This window comes from Thermobia domestica, chromosome 5, assembly GCF_964235325.1.
Source record: "Thermobia domestica chromosome 5, izTheDome1.hap1.1, whole genome shotgun sequence".
Classification (NCBI taxonomy): Eukaryota; Metazoa; Arthropoda; class Insecta; order Zygentoma; family Lepismatidae; genus Thermobia; species Thermobia domestica.
In genome coordinates, this window is record NC_137458.1 from 277,502,478 (window position 1) to 277,523,351 (window position 20,874).

Here is a 20,874-nt window from a genome sequence, read left to right on the forward strand (position 1 = left end):
CTAATTTTCGTATTTATAATTCTTTTCCTACGAAATTTACCACAAATATACATTTCCCGATTATACACATAGTATCAGTATTAACGGTACCCTGCAAAATCATTATCAAATTATATTCTTACAAGAAGACAATTATAGATATGCGACAATCATTTTGGACATAAGTGTACATATTCCAGCCCTTGTAGATATTGCTAATCACCCTCATTTGATGTAATATAAATGTAATATTTCAAATACATTTTTATATTTTTCTTTTGTAATAATAATAATAATAATAATAATAATAATAATAATAATAATAATAATAATAATAATAATAATAATAATAATAATAATAATATTATTATTATTATTATTATTATTATTATTATTATTATTATTATTATTATTATTATTATTATTATTATTAGCTGCGGCCCTCCACCTTACTAGTAAAGAGGTTATGGCCCTCAGGCTTATTATAATTGGACACCACTGATCTAGAAAATCTAATTATGAATAGAACAATAACTGTGAAGTCTTGATGTACAGTGTTGCCAACGTTTGAGAATAGGCCTATATGAATCTTGGATCATTTTAGCTTATGTGCTGTGTTTTGGTACTATTCTGACATTTTCCTTTGGCAAAAATGCTTCGACACTATGCTTCGTCCGTTATTTTTGTATTTCGGTGATTATACTCTTGTTTGTGTGTCATATTTTGGTTTCAACTACTTCGAATCGTGTACTATGTGTACTCTGCTAAATCCAAGACTCATTTAGGAATTCACATAAGCTTATCTTCAAACGTTGGCAACACTGTATATCAAGACTTCACATTTATTGTTCTATTCATAATTAGATTTTCTAGATGTTATAATTTATGTTTCGTGCTATTTAATAAAATTTCATTTTGTACTCAGTTGGCAACAGTGCATTACACATGATGCTATACTGTTGTGTAAATGTCATTTTAAGTATTTTAATCATTTTGAAGTTCTTTCTGCCAGTGTATCTTTTGCATTGTTATCTCCACATGTTTCTAGATCCTTCTTTCCACTGTATCTCCTGTGTTTCTGGGTGTCGGCCCGTAAAACTTTGGATTTCTCATTTTTCTTGACTCCTCTATCGATTGCGCATTGTTTGATTGAGCAATGGTACTATCAATATAAGGTGTTCTCTTGTGAGATAAAATAAGATGCTGTACGTACCTTAGTCAATTTACAGTATTTGTTTCTACTACGCATTATTAATACACACAAAACTTATAATGAACAGAAAACTACTGTACACACGTTAACTTAATTTTTCCAATAGTCAAGGAGGGTTTTCTGTACACATCACTGCTTGTCTGCTTAACTTCCAACAGAGACTTTAGCCTCAGAAACCATACTAAGTGTATCAGTGTCGTTTCGAAGTAAGGCAAATTTTGCAGTTCCTTTAAACTTTTGACAATCTTGATACATTTTTAGCCTACACTCTTCTTTCAACTCAATGTCTTACTTCTCTTCTTCCTTTCAGACTTTCCGAATATTTCTCAACTAAAGCATGAATCCTTCCGTCCGTTGTGTCTGCTTCGGTTTGCACATCACTGCCTGTTTTGCTAAAAATATATCTAACCTCTCAAAAGATGTCTAAAAACCTTCTAAATGTTGAACTCCGAAACTTGAAATTTTCCGCTAAGAGACTTATTTTGATATCCGTTGTCTGTGTTATACAGTTTCCGTTTAATGAAGGTAATTTTATTTGATTTTTGCCAGTAAACTCATGGGACCGCGAAATATTTCCGTTTAACACAAACTTCTGTTTAATAAAGGATCCGTTGAAGACAAGTTTTACTGTATTTTTAATTACAGTTTATGAATATTTATTACTTCTACAAGCAATATAATTTTTTTTATTAATCAATAACGTATATTTAATCAATATATTAAGACGTTCAGGAATTCTTACAGTCGTTTTACTTACAGGTAACTGTAATTCCTGAAAACACCTTGCACTGCCCAGCTTTCGGCTCTCATCTGAAGCCTTGATCACGAAGGTTAAAAACAGGAGAAATATTAATAAAAACATTAAGAAATTAAAATGAACAGACTCACTAAAGTCGAGTGGTGCAAAGAAAGCACCTTCTACAAACTTCTGGTCACCTATCAAATGGTGGAGCAAGGCATTGCAGCATGGTGGGTTCAATTTGAGTATCCTTTTGTTTTATAGTGAGAGGTTGTCAGCTCATATTACTGTTTTTATTTCTACGCCAATGGTGCTTGTATTTCTCAATTACTGCCTTCCATTTCTTACTCAAGCACACCTTATCTAAATTCAGGATTTCTTAGGCAAATAAACAAGTTTTTGGAAATAAGTATCTCAACTTCTTGTTTAGTCACCGAATAAAATTCCTGAATCATCAATATTGTGTTTGTTTAAAATGTTTCGATAGTCCTGCAACTAGGTCTTCTGCTCTGGTGTCTCTAAGATACTCTTCAATACGTATTTTCGGTTTAAGGACTGTCGGAATATGAATTCCATTTAACCTGATTATACCAACTTAATAAAACAGACTTTGGAAATCCATTCATACTACCTAACTTCAGCAATTCACTGAGGTAAGCCATATAACACGCAGAAAGAAAACTTGTTTGTTTTGGTAAGTGGTGAATGTACAGGTCTATAATGTATATATTGTGTGCTTGCTATGAGTTTATAGTGGACACTGGTAACAAATTTGTTCTGTCTGCTAATCCTTAAATCCAAACAGGTAAGTTTAATACGTTTACCTTTTTCCTCATATTCCACGGTGAATCTTAAATTAATGTAGATCCGTTTTAATTCGCTTTTTTTTTTTTTTTTTTTTTTTTTTTTAAAGAATCCTACTTTTAAAAGTGTGGTGAAATAAGTTAACTAAGAAAGGAGAGAAAAGTTTATCCATGGATGAGCCTTCCAGTCGGTAGAAAAACATTCTCTTCAAAGGAAAAAACATTGTATGATACATAGTATTTCAACGTTGGGATATACGTTATCATTCCAAAAGAAATGTAAATGTACAAGATCCAGTACTTATAAATAAATAAATCTCTAGTATTATTTTGTGAACTCAGTACATACATGGTGTCCCAAAAGTACTCAGTGATTTTAAAATTTAATAACTTTTAAAGTAATTAATATTAATTTTAACCCTCCCCGTCGGTCTAGTGGCTAGAGCGTGTGTTTTTAGTGCACGCGGTCCCAGGTTCGATTCCCAGTGGGAGAGCACACAAATTTAATTTTACAATCATTCATTTAATTAATCACCTCTCTTTTAGCCTAATAGATATGTTTTTTTTTATTTTTTTATTTATTTGGGAACTAGAAACTTGGAAGTTTTGATATTTGAGATTTGAAGAGATCGCACACACATGAAGAGATTCAGTATTGAAAAGAGTCGCAATTGTGGAACTTCATTTTGAAAAATCAACGGTTAATCACTGCGACTCAAAGAGGTTATCACAGAGGTTTTGATGTAAGAACTGAATTCATTATACGCAACCTGATAACATGTTTTCGACAACAGGGATCTGTAACTGACTGACGAGTTGGGAGACCACGCTCTTATAATACATTACAGAACGTTAGACGTGTACAGGCCGGTATAGAAAAAGATGCAGGAACATCAACTAGACGGCATTCTGCTCAGTTGTCTCATGAAAAAAAAAAAAAAAAGTATCCCTAGGCTTTTGCATGTTTTCCTATAAAATTCAGTTTGTTCATCAGTTGGAGCCTGTAACGCTATTCGTTACAACAGCTGTATAGAAAAGAAAACAATTTTCTCAGCAGATTAACCATGAATGATGAGGTCCCCTTCCATCTGAATGAATTCGTAAACAGACAAAACTGTTAAGTTTTGAACCATGGAAAATCCAAGAGTCGTCCATAAGAGACAACTCAAAATGTTGAGTTTGGCATGGAGCAGTGACGATGTCAGATTTAATTTACTGGGGGGAAAGGCAGAGGGGCAGAGACAATTTTAGGAGGTAGCTATTTTTCTACACACCGAAAGTAATAATTTTATATAACTTGATCTATATTTCAACACTAAGTGCGTTTTTCCACCAAAGTGTCAATGTGAATATGCTGCATGACGTATTTCTAGTTACTGCTACTAGTATCTATCATTGGAATAAATAAATAAATAAATAAATAAATAAATAATATAGAAATACATAGTACAGTAAAACCTGTCGTTAGAAGAATCAAACGGGAATAGCAAAAATTTCCGATTTCCAGTTAACGTAGGCAGACCTATGCAAAAGAAAAGTGCATCAATATAATGGACATACTGAGATAAAATAAGATGCTGTATCTTAGTCAATCTACAGTATTTGTTTCTACTACGCATTAATACAATCAAAACTTACAGTGAACAGAAAAAATACTGTACATACGTTAACTTAATTTCTCCAACAGTCAAGGAGCATTTTCTGTACACATTGTTGTTTGTCTACTTAACTTTCCACAGAGACTTTAGCTTTAGAAACCTCACTAAGCGTATCAGTGTCATTTTGCGAAGGCAAATGTTGTAGTTCCTTAAAAACTTCTGACAATCTTGATACGTCTTTAGCCTACACTCCTCTTCCAATTCAATATCTTATTTCTCTTCTTCCTACACTCCCTCTTCTCCTTTCAGACTTTCCGTATAATTCTCAGCTAAAGCACGTATATCCGTCCGTCGTGTCTGCTTCGGTTTGCACATCACTGTCTGTTTTGTTAAAAATATATCTAACCTCTCAAAAGATGTATAAAAACTTTCTAAATGCTGCACTCCGAAACTCGAAATTTTCCGCTAAGAGACTTATTTTGATTTCAATTGTCTGCTTAATACAGTTTCCGTTTAATGAAGGCAATTTTATTTGATTTTCGCCAGTAAACTCATGGGACCGTGAAATATTTCCGTTTAACACAAGTTTTCTTTTAATAAAGGATCCACTGAAGACAGGTTTTACTGTAATAATAATAATACTAATAAATCTTACTATATTAATCATAGAACTGGTTGTTAAATGATTTGAATGACACCACTTTGTCCGCAACCATATGGTTAGTCAATGTTTCTAAGATATTTCTAGTATATAAGAGTGTTTACAAGAAACTTCCTACGTCATAAGATGTAATACATACATCAATATTTCTTTTTCTTTCTTTCTTTCTTTGAAATACAAGCCTTTAACAACAGTCAAAATTTAATTTTAATTAATACGCTACAACAATTTTCAGAATATTCAATGCTATTGAGTTTGCATACGTGTTTCACTATCCACCTTCCTTCATTCTTACTATTGTAGAGCTCCTTTTAACTTGTTGTTATATTATTTATTTGTGGTCCCGCGTAGCGTAGTCACTAACGCGCCCGCCTTCGGTGCGAGCGGTGCCGGGTTCGATTCCCGGTGGGGACACTCGGTTGAAAAAGTGTAAAACGCTTTTTCAGGCCAGCCACCCTGAATGAGGTTTTCCTGAGTTTTCCTCATTCCCACCAGGCAAATGCCGGGGTGGTACCTAACTAAACGCTTCTTTCCCTTTCCCCGGATAGTGTGCTCGCCGAGGGACGTCATCCCTCAAAACGTGACAGGCTAAATGGCCTTAGATGCCGAAAGCCCAGAAAAGTAAATCCTAATCCTAATCCTATATTATTTATTTTTTTGATCTAGTTTCATATACATCACCTGGCCATACAGCCTCTAGGCAGAAGATAACTTCATTTGTACTTTTAACAGTCCTCATGATGTGTTGTGCCATCAAGTACACCTCACTTAGTCTCTCATCTTCATCAGTGCTTATGATTGCTAATCTGTACCTTACTTTATATTCCAACTTTGTCAGTTTTTTCCATTTATTGTTTCTTGTTATGAATTCATTCATTTACTATATTATTTTCGTTATTATATATTCTTAATTTGGATAGTTTTGTTATTTCTCGTTCTTGTTCTGTATTCTTTCATTTACTATATTATTTTCATTATTTCGACAGTTATGTAGAATGTATAGTCCCATTTACCTTGCCATATGTTTATGATTGCAAAAATCATAAAGACCTCAAAGTGAATTAATGATTAAATAAAGTTATCAATAAAACAGCCCATAGCACATCCATCAATTCCTTACTCCTACTAGACTTTCAACTTCCCTCCCCTAAAAGAAGGCGTAGGCCTTTTAAAGGTTGCTAGCTGACTGCTAGCCTTAAAAAAATAAAAGTTAAAAAAATAACTGGCCATTTTACATTGAAACATGCAACACACAAATACTATATATACAAACCATATAAATGAATATATTATACATAGAATATTAAGTTTTAACAGGCATACAGAAGTACCAGATGAAAGAATGTGTTCCTTTTCTATATTACATATAGCACCTCATCTTCAATAGCGTACGTTCTTTATAAATTCTTATTAATGTTTAATAGAACAGAATTAAGATATAGGTTTGAGTATTACACATCGGTATCAATATTACACATAAATGCCTTACCTTTTCGAAAGAAACTGGTTATGGCAAAACCAAACATTGTCCCGGATATTGCGTACAGCAATAACAAACACCATATTGCGAACCATGCACTACTTGGTGTGAGCTGTTTAGCTGTTGTAAAAACTATTAAGGTGATAACTAGTATATCGATGAACAGTTTAAACAGAAACCACATAAAATAACGTTCCCATGATTTCATACCCATAATTTTCAACATTCCCTGCAAGTAGTACATTAGTAGCACAATGTCAGTATGAAAAAGAATAAAGTATACACACGGCCAAAGAGAAAGCTAAATAACGAAAGATACAATGAAGATAAAAATGAAGCTAAAAAATTAACAGAAGGAAGAGAAATTTGGAAATGTAGTAATTAAAGATAAAAATAAAAATAAGAAAAAGATATGAGGAAAATAAGAAACTGAAGGTGATGAAAACAGAAACAGGAGGAAGAAAAAGAGTATTGCGGTAAAGAAAGTAAATAAAAGAAAAATAAAATAAATCATTAAAATAAGCAATCATTTGGTAATTCGAAAAAATAATGAAAAGAAATTGTTAGAAATAAAGAGAAAATGTATTACATTTTTAAAAAAATGTATATAGAAGATATATAAAAAAAATAATAAAACAGAGAACGAGAAGTAAATATGAAAAAAAGAAGTAAAAGAGGAGAAAGAAACTGATAAAAACAAAAAACAAAAATTAAGTCAAAGGGCTTGTGACATATCCATAAGGTATCTGGTCCACAACAACCGATTTTGATGAAACTTGGTAGACTAATAAGACACCTTGTAAAACCAATATAACTAGCAGGAATTTGTCGAAAAGGCTGTAGTTTCTGAGCTGCAGTCGATTAATTGAATATGACATTTGTCGTGATATCTCGGGAACGGTTCAACCGGGATCAAGCAAACTTTGCAAGCCATAGTAGATACTGATAGCTTTAAAACGAAATTAAAACGAATTGTCTGCACCTGCGCAGAACTTTGCATAATCCGCAGATAATTGTGCGCATGCGCATATCTCGAAAACGTGAAGACTGCGATATATTTTTCTCTTGCTTAGTTTGAATTACATGACGAGTATAACGTAATGCAAGAAAAAACTAGACTCAAAGGCGAGCGTTTACAAACAACTGAGGTGAGAAGATATTGGCGGTGGTCTTCCCCCGGATACCTCCCTCTAGTTACGGCACTTTGTCTGGCTTCTCAGTCATACATTTCCATTACACCTGTATAGAAGTGATATAGTTAATGTTAGTAGTCGCCATATTCGGGCCATAGTGATATCAAGTACTGTAAGTAATCTATGTTGCACAACAGTAACACAGTATTAAGAGAGCGTAAGGATAAACTATGAGGGCTATTGCCGCGATCTACTGGAACTGTGGTAGGCACAAAAACCGTTCTTTTGGTTTTCGGTTTTTAGTAAAACCGAAACCGGGTTTTGAAAAGTTTCAAAAAACTATTTTTACCGAAACCGGGTTTAACCAAAATCGGTTCGGTTTTCACCGAAACCGGTGATCCGCTTTCTCCAAAGTAGGTTCGGTTTTTGACCGGATTTGGTTTCGGTTTTCTTCAAACCCGATTCCGGTTTTTCTTTCCCAAATTGGTTCTATTTCTGACCAGAATAATGTTCCGTTGTTCTCCAGAAATCGATTCCATTTCCACAGAAACAGTTTTATGTTTTCCAAAAGTTTTCACAGAAGCTAGTTTTGGTGGAAAACCGAAACCGGTTTCGGTCAAAATACCGAACTGGTTTTGGAGAACGAACCCTGTTTCAATGGAAAAACGAACCGGTTTTGGAGAAAACAAAACCGGTTCCGGTGAAAAACCGAACCGTTTTGGTGGAAAACCGGACCGGTTCTTGGAGAAAACCGGAATGTCGGTTTTCGGATTTCGTTTTTCCTAGAAATCGGTTTCCGATTTTTATAAAAAAAAACTGCCCATCGGTTTTGCCCATCCCTAATTGGAACCAGGCTATACTTTTTGCGACGAGACTATTTCACGCGACAGATGATACAACCCCAAAGGTCTCGTCTCATGGCCACACTAAATATATATAGGTAAACCTATGACATATGGTTTTGCAAGTTTCTTTGAAGCATAGATGCTTGCATCACACTGATGTGTTCCAATAGGCCTGGTAGTTTATCCTTACGCTCTCTTACTACTGTGTCACTGTTGTGCAACGTTGATGACTTATAGCACTTGATATCACTACGACCCGAATATGGCGACTATTAACGTTAACTATATGACTTCTATACAGGTGTAATGGAAATGTATGACTGAGAAGCCAGACAAAGTGCCGTAACTAGAAGGAGGTATCCGGGAGAAGACCACCGCCAACATCTTCTCACCTCAGTTGTTTGGAAATGCTCGCCTTTGAGTCTAGTTTTTTCTTGCATTATGTTATACTTGTCATGTAATTCAAACTAAGCAAGAGATATATCGCAGTCTTCACATTTTCGAGATATGCGCATGCGCACAATTATTTGCGGATTATGCACAGTTTTGCGCAGGTGCAGACAATTCGTTTTAATTTCGTTTTAAAGCTATCAGTATCTACTATGGCTTGCAAAGTTTGCTTGATCTCGGTGGAGCCGTTCCCGAGATATCACGACAAATGTCATATTCAATGAATCGACTGTATCTCAGAAACTACAGCTTTTTCGACAAATTCCTGCTAGTTACATGGTTTTGCAAGGTGTCCTATTAGCCTACCAAGTTTCATCAAAATCGGTTGTTGTGGCCCAGACACCTTATGGATGTGTCACAAGCCCTTTAAAAAGAAAAAAATATGGTTTACAACAATAGAAAGGAAAGAAAATCATTAGAATGAAGGAATCGAAGAAAAGAATGGAGATTGGGGAGAAAAGAAAATGAAGAGATACCATTAAAAGCTATAATAAAGAATAAGTATACTTCTAAACAAGAAAACGAAAATATGAAGATAATACAGACGAGATCAAGTAAAGTCTAATAAGCTATAGATATTAGTATGATAATACACTCAGGAATTCTTACAGCTATTTTACTTAGAGGTAACTGTAATTCCTGAAAACAACTTGTACTTTCAAGCTACAAAATGAAAGAATACACAAATTAGTCCGCCAAGTTACAATGTGCTGCTCTACCATTTGATTAGAGATGAGATCCTGGAGCAACTGTTTTTGCACGCATTGGCGTCAGCAACACATAAACTTTGGAAGGGGGACAGACTACCAGGGGGACTGTGATATATAGAATACACTTCAGAAATGTGGGGGGTCCTTCCCCGGAAAATTTAAAAAAAAAAACAGTTTGTGTATTGCATTTTAAAGAATTTTTGACTTAAAAAACAAACGAAACTTCAAAAATTTGTCTTATTTTTATCTTTGACAGTCTAGTTTGTCTACTTTTTTTAAATATGGTACTAAAAAAAACATATTTTACAGCTTGTTCGGTCATTCAAACAGTGAAATTCAAGCTTGTTTTACAATTTTAGTTCAACTTAAATGATATTAATTGCATGTCAAAAACAATATAATGATAAAAGGTAATGTGAAGTGAATACTCAAAAAGAATAAAGTTTCGAAAACTGGTTTTAGGGCAACAAGCCTACAACTAATGTAAATTAGGATCAATAATGTATAGTTAAAAAAATAGTTGACATTTTTTTTTAAAAAGAAAAAGCTAAATTAAACTTGTTGCTGCTCGCTATCTAAACAAAGTCAGTTTGTTACTTTACAATTTACTCTACCTTCAACTTCATAGGGCCAAAAACTGACTGCCTTTCTTGACAATTGGTAACTTTTTTTACTACTTTTTTCATATTTACTTTGTCTAACATTTTTTGTGAATGCGCAAACTGGTACATGGTTAAGTCTCTTTTGAGTCATAGTTGTTCTAAGTTACTTGAAATATTGGGGAGGGGGAGGGGAGGGACAAAACAGTTTTATAAATATTGGAGGGGGCAAGTCCGACGCCCATGTTCGCACTGCAGAGCCCTGGTGAATCAGTTCCTCTTTTTTCTGATGTTTTTATTATTCCTTTTCATGTTTTTTATTCTTCGTGACCAAGGCTCCAGAAAATAGCCGAAAGCTTGGAAGTGCAAGTTGCTTTCAGGAATTACAGTTACTTGTAAGGAAAATGGTTAAAATAAGCAAAACAAAAGCTATAGTAAATTTAAAACAAAATTAAAACACGTTAAAAAAAATTATAATTCTTCCTGAAACAATAAAATAAGAGTAATTTTATCTTCACCCTGCCCAAATTTTCCATTTTTTTTTTTTTTTTTTGTGAATTTCTTTCCTTTTATTTTACTTGAAATTCTGAGTTTTAAAAACACCTAGGTTTGTTTACGAAGGACAAAAATACACGACAAGTAATAAAAACATCAAGGAAATATGAAGGAACGGACTGATCGGGTAGAGTAGTTCAAGAAACGTTTTTTTTTTTTTTTTGTTTGTTTTTTTTTCGATTGTTGTTAATCATACTTCAAATGTTCCTATTACTTTTCCTCCGATTTTTATCCTCCGTGAACAAGGTTCCAGAGGAAATCCGAAAACTTGAATTTGTAAGATATTTCCAGAAATCAGAATTTCAAAGTAAGTTAAATGAATATATTAACGAAAGGAGGAAACAACCGATTTAAACTTATTTTTACACACGAAATTCTCTGTAGGTGCGAATTCAATAACATGCAAAGATTGAAAAGTGTTTGATTGGACTACAGCCTAGCTGCTATGCTTGCACAATTCGGTGTCCAAAGGTGTTCTCAATATATGGACATTGGATTGTTCCAAGCACAGCAGCTAGGCTGTGGTACAAGCCACGTGGTCTGAGTGGAGAGCACCGACTACAGGAGTGGGAGGGTGTTTTTCTGTTCAGGGAGGTGGACTCGGTGACGTAGTGATCAAGACGTTAACAAGGTATGCTGGAGATGCCGGGTTCGAATCTCGGTTCAGTCAATCACTTTTTTATTCTTTGTATGTTTATTTTTTATTTTTTATTTTTTTATTTAACAATCACCAGATACAGCTCAGAGGCCATTTTACACTGGATATCTAACAACAACAATGGAAAGGATTTTGGGAAGGTATCGGCCAAGGCCTGTTTAGTAGGTACCATCCCGGCATTTGCCTGGTAGAACTAAGGAAAACCCTGGAAAACCCCAGTCAGGATGGTCGGCAGCGGGAATCGAACCCGCGACCTCCCGAATGCGAAGCCAAGCTCTACCACCAATTCCTGGAATTCCTGAACGTATTGGCATATTCTTTCTTTTTACTTGTGATTTTTTCGTTGTTTCAGAAGATATATATATATATATATATATATGTGTGTGTGTGTGTGTGTGTGTGTGTGTCAGGGGCGGATCCAGGGGGGCGATCGCCCCCCCAGAAGAGGACACGTTCTTATTTTATATACATAAATAAAACTTTTATATACATAAATAAAAGTTTGGAGCCCTTAAAAGTAGCAGTATGACAACCCACCACCCTCCCCAGAAGTCGGCCCTGGATCCGCCCCTGGTGTGTGTGTGAGAATTGTTTGCAGTATCAACGCATCTTGCAATGACAACGCATCTTCTGTTAGTATTGGACAATAATTTGGAAACTTTGTAAGTTTCCAAATTCTTGTCCAATACTAACAGAAGATGTGTTGATGCTGCAAACAATTCATTTTTTAAAAAAAATCCAGATCTGTTATGTAGTATTAGTAACATAACAACACTATCCATGGCTTTGGATTGAATAATGTAACAAAAGAAACACTAACCAAAGCACACACTGTATTTTAAACTATTATGTGTAACGGTTTCTTATATCTAACATATTCTTCATCAGACATTATAGCACCTATAGTCTATAGTATCTGATGAAGGATATGTTAGATATCCGAAACCGTTACACATAATAGTTTAAAATACAGTGTGTGTTTAACCTTTGGTCATTAGTAACATCTCGGGGATTCCAGAACCCATGACAGAAAATTAACATAAGAAGCCATGACTGAAGTACTGACAGAAAAATAAATAAATAAATAAATAAATAAATAAATAAATAAATAGTGCATGTTCGCACTGGAAACCATACAGCTGTCTTTTCTGTAAAAGAACGTTAAGTAAATTACAAGAATGCTTTGCATAACGTGGTTAAATGATTCCAAGAAACATCCGCGTTATGCAAAACCACGTTGTTTGAGCTATTTACAATGAGTTTAAATTGAATTTGTTCAGAAAAATTTAGCATAATCAAAAGTTTTAAAATAAATGTATATATGTATATAAATTTAATAACACGGAAACCTTTTTTAAACATATAGAACTTGTAAAAGAATAAAATACGTATTACGTATACTGTATTTCTTCAATTGCTAACGAAAAATAAAATATTTCACCTGCACTTATGCCCTGTAGGCTAAAGGAGCTAGGCGAGTAATGAAAATGAATTATTAATTATGGAACGAGAATGTAGGAGGAAACGAGGAAACCGTGAAAAATTCCACGAACACGATGTTGTCTATCACAAATTCATGTTGTCTGAGATAGAATCAGGATTTCTCGCACCAGACCTGAGCGCTCTACTGTAGCCCTATTCTTCAGTTGTAGTTAATATCGTCACATCACAAGCCAATACTCGAATCAATTTACATAGTATTCCCATCTGTACATCTATACGTGTTATTTACTGCTTTATGTGGTTATTTTTAAAAGTTTACATTGGAAAAGCCAATACAAATTTGTAAATATGAGTAATAATGAAAATTCCGTTAGAGCAAAACTCGCGTTGTTCAGAACGATGTTATGGAAGTTATTCTTGCATCTAACTTCTTTTCCTTTTTTTTTTCTTTTATGCTTTTTCAGAAACGTTTGCCACATAATACAGACACAAGAGTCCTCGAATGTAAATAATGCTACTATTGTAGAGTCAGCACCAAAATCGATTTCTCATTATGGATTTTAAGAATTTAAACAGTCTTAACTCTATTACCATTACGAAAATAACATATAAAAAGTTTCTGGCTATTTTCAAATGATTCAAAACACCGTTAATGTGCAGTTAATCTGTACATAGGTTACATTAGTGATTCAGTGCTTCATTATAATGTCTATATTAAATTTTATTAGTGTGTTAAGTAACTTTGAATTTGGATTTTTGCCAGATGTTACCTGTCAGCTAATATAATCATATTCTCTCCGTTTCACAAATGTTCTCTGCAGGTAAACGGTGTGCACATTCATACGAGTATGTTGTATATTACTAAAAGCATAAATTTGAACTAAAATAATTAGTAAAATCATGTAAGTTAAACTCACCTTTACTCCAACTTCCGCTTCCTCCGAAATTTTTCGGACAAGATATAAAAGTGATAAAAGCCAGGAACAGTTCAAAACAGACACAAATGCAGAGTGTACATTTTCCACTCCTAGAAATGAACCCTGTAAAAAATGCACACATTGTGATTAATTACGATTGTCAGAACCAATAAAAGTAAATAGTTTTTGGACTTCAGCGACTCATAAAATTAAATATTACATTTGTCAGAACCAATAATATAACTAAATAGTAGTTATACTTCAGTAACTCATAAAAATAAATAATACATTTGTCAGAACCAATAATACAACCAAATTGTCGTAAAGACTTCACTAACTCATACTACATTTGTCAGAACCAATACTACAACTAAATTGTCGTAAAGACTTCACTAACTCATAAAACTAAATACTACATTTCTCAGAACCAATAATACAAGTCGTCAGACTTCACTAATTCATATATGTGCTACATTTATCAGAAACTATGATACAAGTAAAGAATCATGAAGACTTCAGAAACTCAGAAAAGTAAATACGTGCTACATTTATCAGAATCAATAATGCAAATACATTGTCGCAAAAACCATTGATTCTTACTTGAAGACTTCACTAATTCATAAAAGTAAATACTACATTTTTCAAAACAATAATACAAGTAGTTAGTCGTTAGACTTCACTAACTCATAAAAGTATATATGTAATTCATTTGTCATAACCAATAATACAAGTAAATTGTCGTAAAGACTTCACTAATTCATAAAAATAAATACTGCATATGTCGAAAGGAATGAAACAAGTAGTTGGTCGTCAGACTTCACTAACTCATATACGTACTACATTTATCAGAAGCTATAATACAAGTAAATAATCGTGAAGACTTCAGGAACTCAGAAAGGTAAATACTACTAGCTGAACCTGCGCTATCTAATCATCATTCTGTTAAAAGGATAGGAGACTCACAAAGGAAATGAATTGCTATGTACAGATGTTGGAGTTAGTTTGTAGCAAATTTGTAGAAGGAACACGATATCAAGTGGAAATATTTTTTCTAATAAATCCATATACATCTGAGTACGCCTCATTGTGTTCCTTGAGGCCTTTTAAGTTGCCAGCATGCAACAGGTTTTGCTATTCAGATTTAAGCAAAGCGCCTGCAATGTCCGTCAACCCGCCATATGTAATTCTCTACTGGTTGCCTACCACCGTAGTTTCGGCCTGCAATAATGTTAATCTTATGGGCTCAAAACGGCCCCTAAAATGTTGAATAGAAAAATAACGACACGGTTTTTGAAAATTTGAATGAGAACTGGATCTATATAAAATTTAGAATCGATCAGTGAAAACGGCACTTGTGGTTTTCGAAATCTCATTGTCCAAATTATTGCGGAATATATAAATCTAGGAGTTTAATATATAGATATTTGCAAGAACCGATAATAATGCACGTACATACAGAGGTTGTTCAGCTTTTGTTTGGCCGATTTCGTTCCTTTTCCCTCCCGGGCAGAATGGACTCACCCGACCTGGCTCGTGGCGTCCTGCAGTGTTGTGCAGTGGCTTCCTGGGAACGGAGTTGTTTTTCCTCGCGGATGACAATAACTCACAAAACAGGACCATTGTTGTGAGTGTTGTGTTAAATTTGTTTCCAAGTGTGTGGGTTTCCGCTCTGTGACCAAAATGCCGCCCAAACTAAGCCGGTTTTGGGAAGGCTATGTTGCGGCTTTTTATGACGCCCACTTTAATTTTTCTGTCATTAGAAAACAGTGTAAGAAGAATGGTTGCAACATCAGTTTAAGTGGAATAAAAAATGTCATTAAAAAGTACAAGGGCAACGAAGCTCCACCATTCAGAAGTTGCGTCGCCTAGGAAGAAAGAATGCACCAAGGCCACCTCCACCATGCAGAGGAAACTTTACAAAATTGGCAATGGAAGAAAATCCGCCAACACAAAGGTGTATGGCTAATCGTCTTGACGTGTCTTTGGGGACTGTGAGCCGGACCTTACACCATTAACTCAAGGTGGAAAAAGTCATGAAAGCTCGCGGCCATCTTCTCACGGATGCCCACTAAAAGAATAGAAAGTGTAACGCCCGGAAGCTGTACGAACGGCATCTGGCAAAACAAAGGTGGATGTACGTCGTAACGCTCGATGAAGCATGGATTTACCTTTCCGACTGCGGCAAACCGAGAGCCATCATGTATCGAAAGAAAGGCGCCAAGAACTTCAGAAGGTAGGTCCGTGTCTGTAAAGAATCCTTCCCAAAAGGGTTCATGGTCATTACTGGCTACTTTTACCCGAGGTAAACTGAAGATTCGTAGGGTGGCGAAGAACTGCAAAATAAATTCGCAGTATTTTCAGGAGCAGATCATGCGGTCGATCTACGAGCATGAGATTCCAACAATGTACGGAAATGACGCCAATCTGGTGCGCATTCACATGGACAAGGTCTCATCACATACCTCACGATCGTCCCTCGCATTCTATCGGGAGATGGAGGAGGCAAGTGGTATACAGGTGATACCTTTCAATGAGGTACCTGTTAAATTTCCAGATGCAAGTCCTATGGACTATTGTGGATTTGGATTGCTGAAGCGGGCTTTGGAAAACTGTGCAAAGGAAATTGGACAAGATTCCCTCCCAGTTCTTCAAAGAAGCCTATTACAGTGGAAATTACGGTGTCGGGCTATTGTTAGGAATCAAAGGAAACACATCGAGCACTTACGGACCTGGCGCCATGGATTCTTCTAAATTTTTAGGTAAATTGGCCAAATGTAGACTGAACAACCTCTGTAATCGCTAGACTTCACTAACTCATAAAAGTAAATACGTACTACATTTGTCAGAATCAATAATACAAGTATATTGTCGCAAAGAGCATTGGTTCTTACTTTAAGACTTCACTAACCGTGAAGACTTCACCAATTCATAAAAGTAAATACTCGTACTACATTTATCAGAACCAATAATACAAGTAGTTAGTCGTTAGACTTCACTAACTCAAAAATAACCAATACTACAAGTAGTAGTTGTTACTCAGTACTCAATCATAAAAGCAAATGCGTACTACATTTGTCAGAACCAATAGTACAAGTAAATTGTCATAAAGACTTCACTAATTTATAACAGTATTTACTACAATTGTCGGACCAATACTACAAGTAAAGAGTCATGAAGACTACTAATTTATAAAAGTTAATAGTCAGCACCTAAAGTAAATTTTTGTGAAGACTCCACTAATTTATAAAACAAAATACTATATTTATCAGAAACAATAATACAAGTAAATAGTCGTGTAGACTTCACTAACTAAAGCTATGACTTATGGAACCCGAAGGTTCAATGCCGCGATCACTAAAGTTCTCCATTGACTTCTGTTCTTAGTCAACTGGGTCCATTTCTACTTTGTATTCCTATTTCTGCGAAATCTATCTTAATATTGTCCTCCCATCTGCACCTAGTCTTTCTAATGGACGCTTTCCAATTGTATTTCCAGTCAAAACTTTGAAAGCATTCCTACTTTCTTCCATTCTGGCTACATGACCTGCCCACTTGAGCCTCCTAGACTTGATGACATTAACAATGTTTGGTAAACGGTATAAATTATGTAATTCCTCGTTATGAAGTTTCCGCCATTCCCCATTCCCGTTCTTCTTAGGTCCGAATATTCGTCTCAGGATCTTGTTCTCAAATACTTTCAGTCTATGTTCTTCCCTCAGAGTAAGTGACCATGTTTCGCAGCCATACAGTACAACAGGCATGATTATCGTTTTATATATTTTAAGCTTCACATTCCTCGACCGAATTCGCGACAACAAAAGATTTTGAACTAAATAATAACACGAATTCTCTGCTTTTAGTCGAATTTAATTTCTTCGTGGATATGGTTTTGGTCTGTTAATATTGATCCTAGATATTTGAAAATATCCACTTCATTATTGATATTTTGACGTATTTATAATTTGCAGTATTATGACCCCGGCGAACTTTCATGTATTTAGTTTTCTCTCCATTTGCTTCTAAAACCATATCCCTGCAAGCATTTAATAAGTCCTCTGCAATTTTTCTATTTTATATATTTATACTATATTTATAAGAACCAATAATAGTGCTAGTAGATAATTGTTAGACTTCACTAACTCATAAAAGTGAATATAAATACTACATTTGTCAGAACCAATAATACAAGTAAATAGTCGTTAAGACGGGACGCAGACAAGGTTGGACGACGACAAGCTTGGACACTTAATTTTAGTCGCTCCCGACAAGGTTGGACAACGACAAGCTTGGACACTTCTCAATTTATCCTCTTGCGCCAGACTCGAACGAATTTCTGAGGTGTCCAAGCTTGTCGTGGTCGATCCCGACAAGCCTGGATACATCTCATTTTGGGTCGTTGACGACAAGGTTGGATGACGACAAGCCTGGACACATTCCTGGGGTGTCCAAGCTTGTCGTGGTCGATCCCAACAAACCTGGACACATCTAATTTTGGGTCGCTGACGACAAGGTTGGCCAACGACAAGCCTGGACACATTCCAATGGGCCAATTTGGTGCATTCAAAGCACGTAGATCTGACAAATACAACTGTTTATTCACTTGTACGGGTGAACAAGGGCAGTTAGTGTTATCAATGTATAAGGGCAACTGTTCTCTCTGATTATACTGCAGTGTTATTTTTATACCACCGTGATATTCATAAACATCGCAAGAAGTACCACAGACATGATTATTCAATTACAATATCATATATCAATACTGAAAAATAAAAACCCGATTTATTTTTTAAAAAAAAAACGACGATTAAAACCCAAAAATGCCTAGGGTTCAAACCTATTCAAGCCATCAGACTTTGGGGCCGCTACGTTTCGACGACACCGTTTCAGCGCCAGCTCAGTTCGGCGAAAATTCTATGTACAAGGGCACACATCCCATTCAATAATTATTTAAGTAAATTATTTTAAGTAAAACGAAAATTTTGTAAATAATAATAATCTCTTTTAATAAAAGATAAATAAATTTAAAATGATTCGAAAATCCTCTAGTAGAGGGCAGTAGCTGACTGGCGAGAATCAGCCAATAGCGATATAGATGCGAGCCATGCAACTCTATATTGAAGGGCATGTATGTATGAACTGGAAATGCCTTAACTGGTAGAGTTTGTTGGAACAGACATTTCAAATTGGGTCGTTGACGACAAGCCTGGACACATTCCTGGGGTGTCCAGGTTTGTCGCGGTCGATCCCGGCAAGCCTGGAAACATCTCATTTTGGGTCGTTGACGACAAGGTTGGACGACGACAAGCCTGGACACATTCCTGGGGTGTCCAAGCTTGTCGTGGTCGATTCCGACAAGCCTGGACACATCTCATTTTGGGTCGCTGACGACAAGGTTGGCCAACGACAAGCCTGGACACAAAAAGTGTCCAGGCTTGTCGTCGTCCAACCTTGGCGCGGTCCCGTTAAGACATTACTAACTTACAAAAGTAATACGGTAGTATCACTAATGTATGTATAAGGACCCTCTAGTTCCTAAATGGGTTAGCGTTCTCGTTTTTTGTGGAAGTAAACAAGGGTTTCAATGGAAAGATATGCAGATTTTCTTACAGAAATTTTGTTCGGAAGGTGGTATTATAGAACACTATTTGCTAAAGGATGTATCTTGCAGAAGAGTGACAGTTGATCGCAATTTATCTTAGCCCCGGGGGAAGGATAATTGTCCAACTCCACGAGGTACAAAGCCTCAGTGGAAGTGTCTAAAAAAAAAAAAAAAAAAAAAAAAAAAAAAAAAAAAAAAAAGTGAATACATGTGGTTTGGATATCATGTTATAAAGTGGAAGACTAGTCTTGTGTATTCTCTACCAGGAAGGGTTAAAATCCCTAAGAGGAAATATTTATAAAATTAATCTGATATCAAGTGGTTGTTTCATGAATGAAAACGAAAAATGATCACTTAGAAAAGTTGTATGTGCTTTCCTCTATTTTCCGTTGGTCGGGGTGAGAATTATCATCTAATAGGGTTTAAAATACTTTGAGAAATTTCACGATGGTTCTGAAAAAATAGTTGTTAGGAAGGCTGGTCCTTGTGAAAGGTCCCACTGAATATATTTAAATAGATACGACAAACTAAAATAGTACCATACCAATTAGAGCAATATATTCCACATAAAGTTTGGTAATTTAGAAACGCAATCCAATTGATATTACAGTTCGATGTTGTGTATATGAGTAATTAATATCAACATAATTTTTCCTGGCAGTATAAACTAAAAAGACACTATCGGATATATTATAATCAGCAAAGTGAATTCTTACGAAATACAAACGTTTCGGAAACAAACTCTGTTCTCATTATAAAAGGTTTGAAGCTCAAGCAAACATAAGCAAATATAGAAAAAAAAAAGTTCTTAAATAGAGATGCAGGTTATCAGCTTTCTCAAACTCGGCTTCTTGTCATGATGCGATGTTGACAAGTGTCCAGAGCATGAACTAGTTGTTGAGACAAATCTGTCAGATGCGTGGGTGACAGTTAGTAACAGTTAGTGACCGAACTAATTAGTGATGCAACAGTAACCTGCATTTTCCAACCAGAGACACAGAATTCAAGTCCAACAATATTACACATTGAACTGTACTGAATATTTCAATATTGTGTCTCTACACTTTTACATTATCCTGCTTTACTTGCATTATCGTTGAAAAACCTCACTGAGTCGAAGTTATGCAACGTGTACTGAAAAGCATATTACAAGTATGTGAAGCGTTTTAGCTCCGTAGCAGAACCTTTCTCAGAAATAATAGTCGCAATTTGCTCCTGCCCTACCTTTTAAGTCACTTACATTGTGTATGTTTTGGGTACACCTTTTAAGCACACATTCCGATCTTCCTGACTGCTTTTATGTTACAGCGAGCCTTTATATTATTGTTCGAACTAACTTGAAAGGCAGGGCAGGAACAAAGCGCGATTACTATTTTTATTTAATTATTTATCTATTTTTATACAGGACATTGGATTACAGAAACTTAAAGTATCGGTATTCTACTTTTTTTTTTTTTTTTTTTTTTTTTTTTTTTAGTGTGATTCTAGATTA

General features: G+C 35.2%; 1 protein-coding gene across 3 annotated transcripts in view; it reads right to left on the reverse strand.

Moving 5' to 3' along the window:
* Positions 1-20,874, reverse strand: part of LOC145686642 (phospholipid-transporting ATPase ABCA3-like) — a 274,059-nt gene that overhangs the window by 239,810 nt on the left and 13,375 nt on the right. For 2 of the 3 annotated variants that reach the window (XM_081760117.1, XM_081760119.1), the window contains exons 3-4: positions 13,784-13,906; positions 6,483-6,702 (exon numbers count right to left, since the gene is read on the reverse strand). In XM_081760117.1, the coding sequence (XP_081616243.1) occupies positions 6,483-6,702; positions 13,784-13,906 (343 nt within the window). The remainder of the gene's footprint in view (positions 1-6,482; positions 6,703-13,783; positions 13,907-20,874) is intronic. The other variant, XM_081760118.1, reaches the window with a different exon arrangement.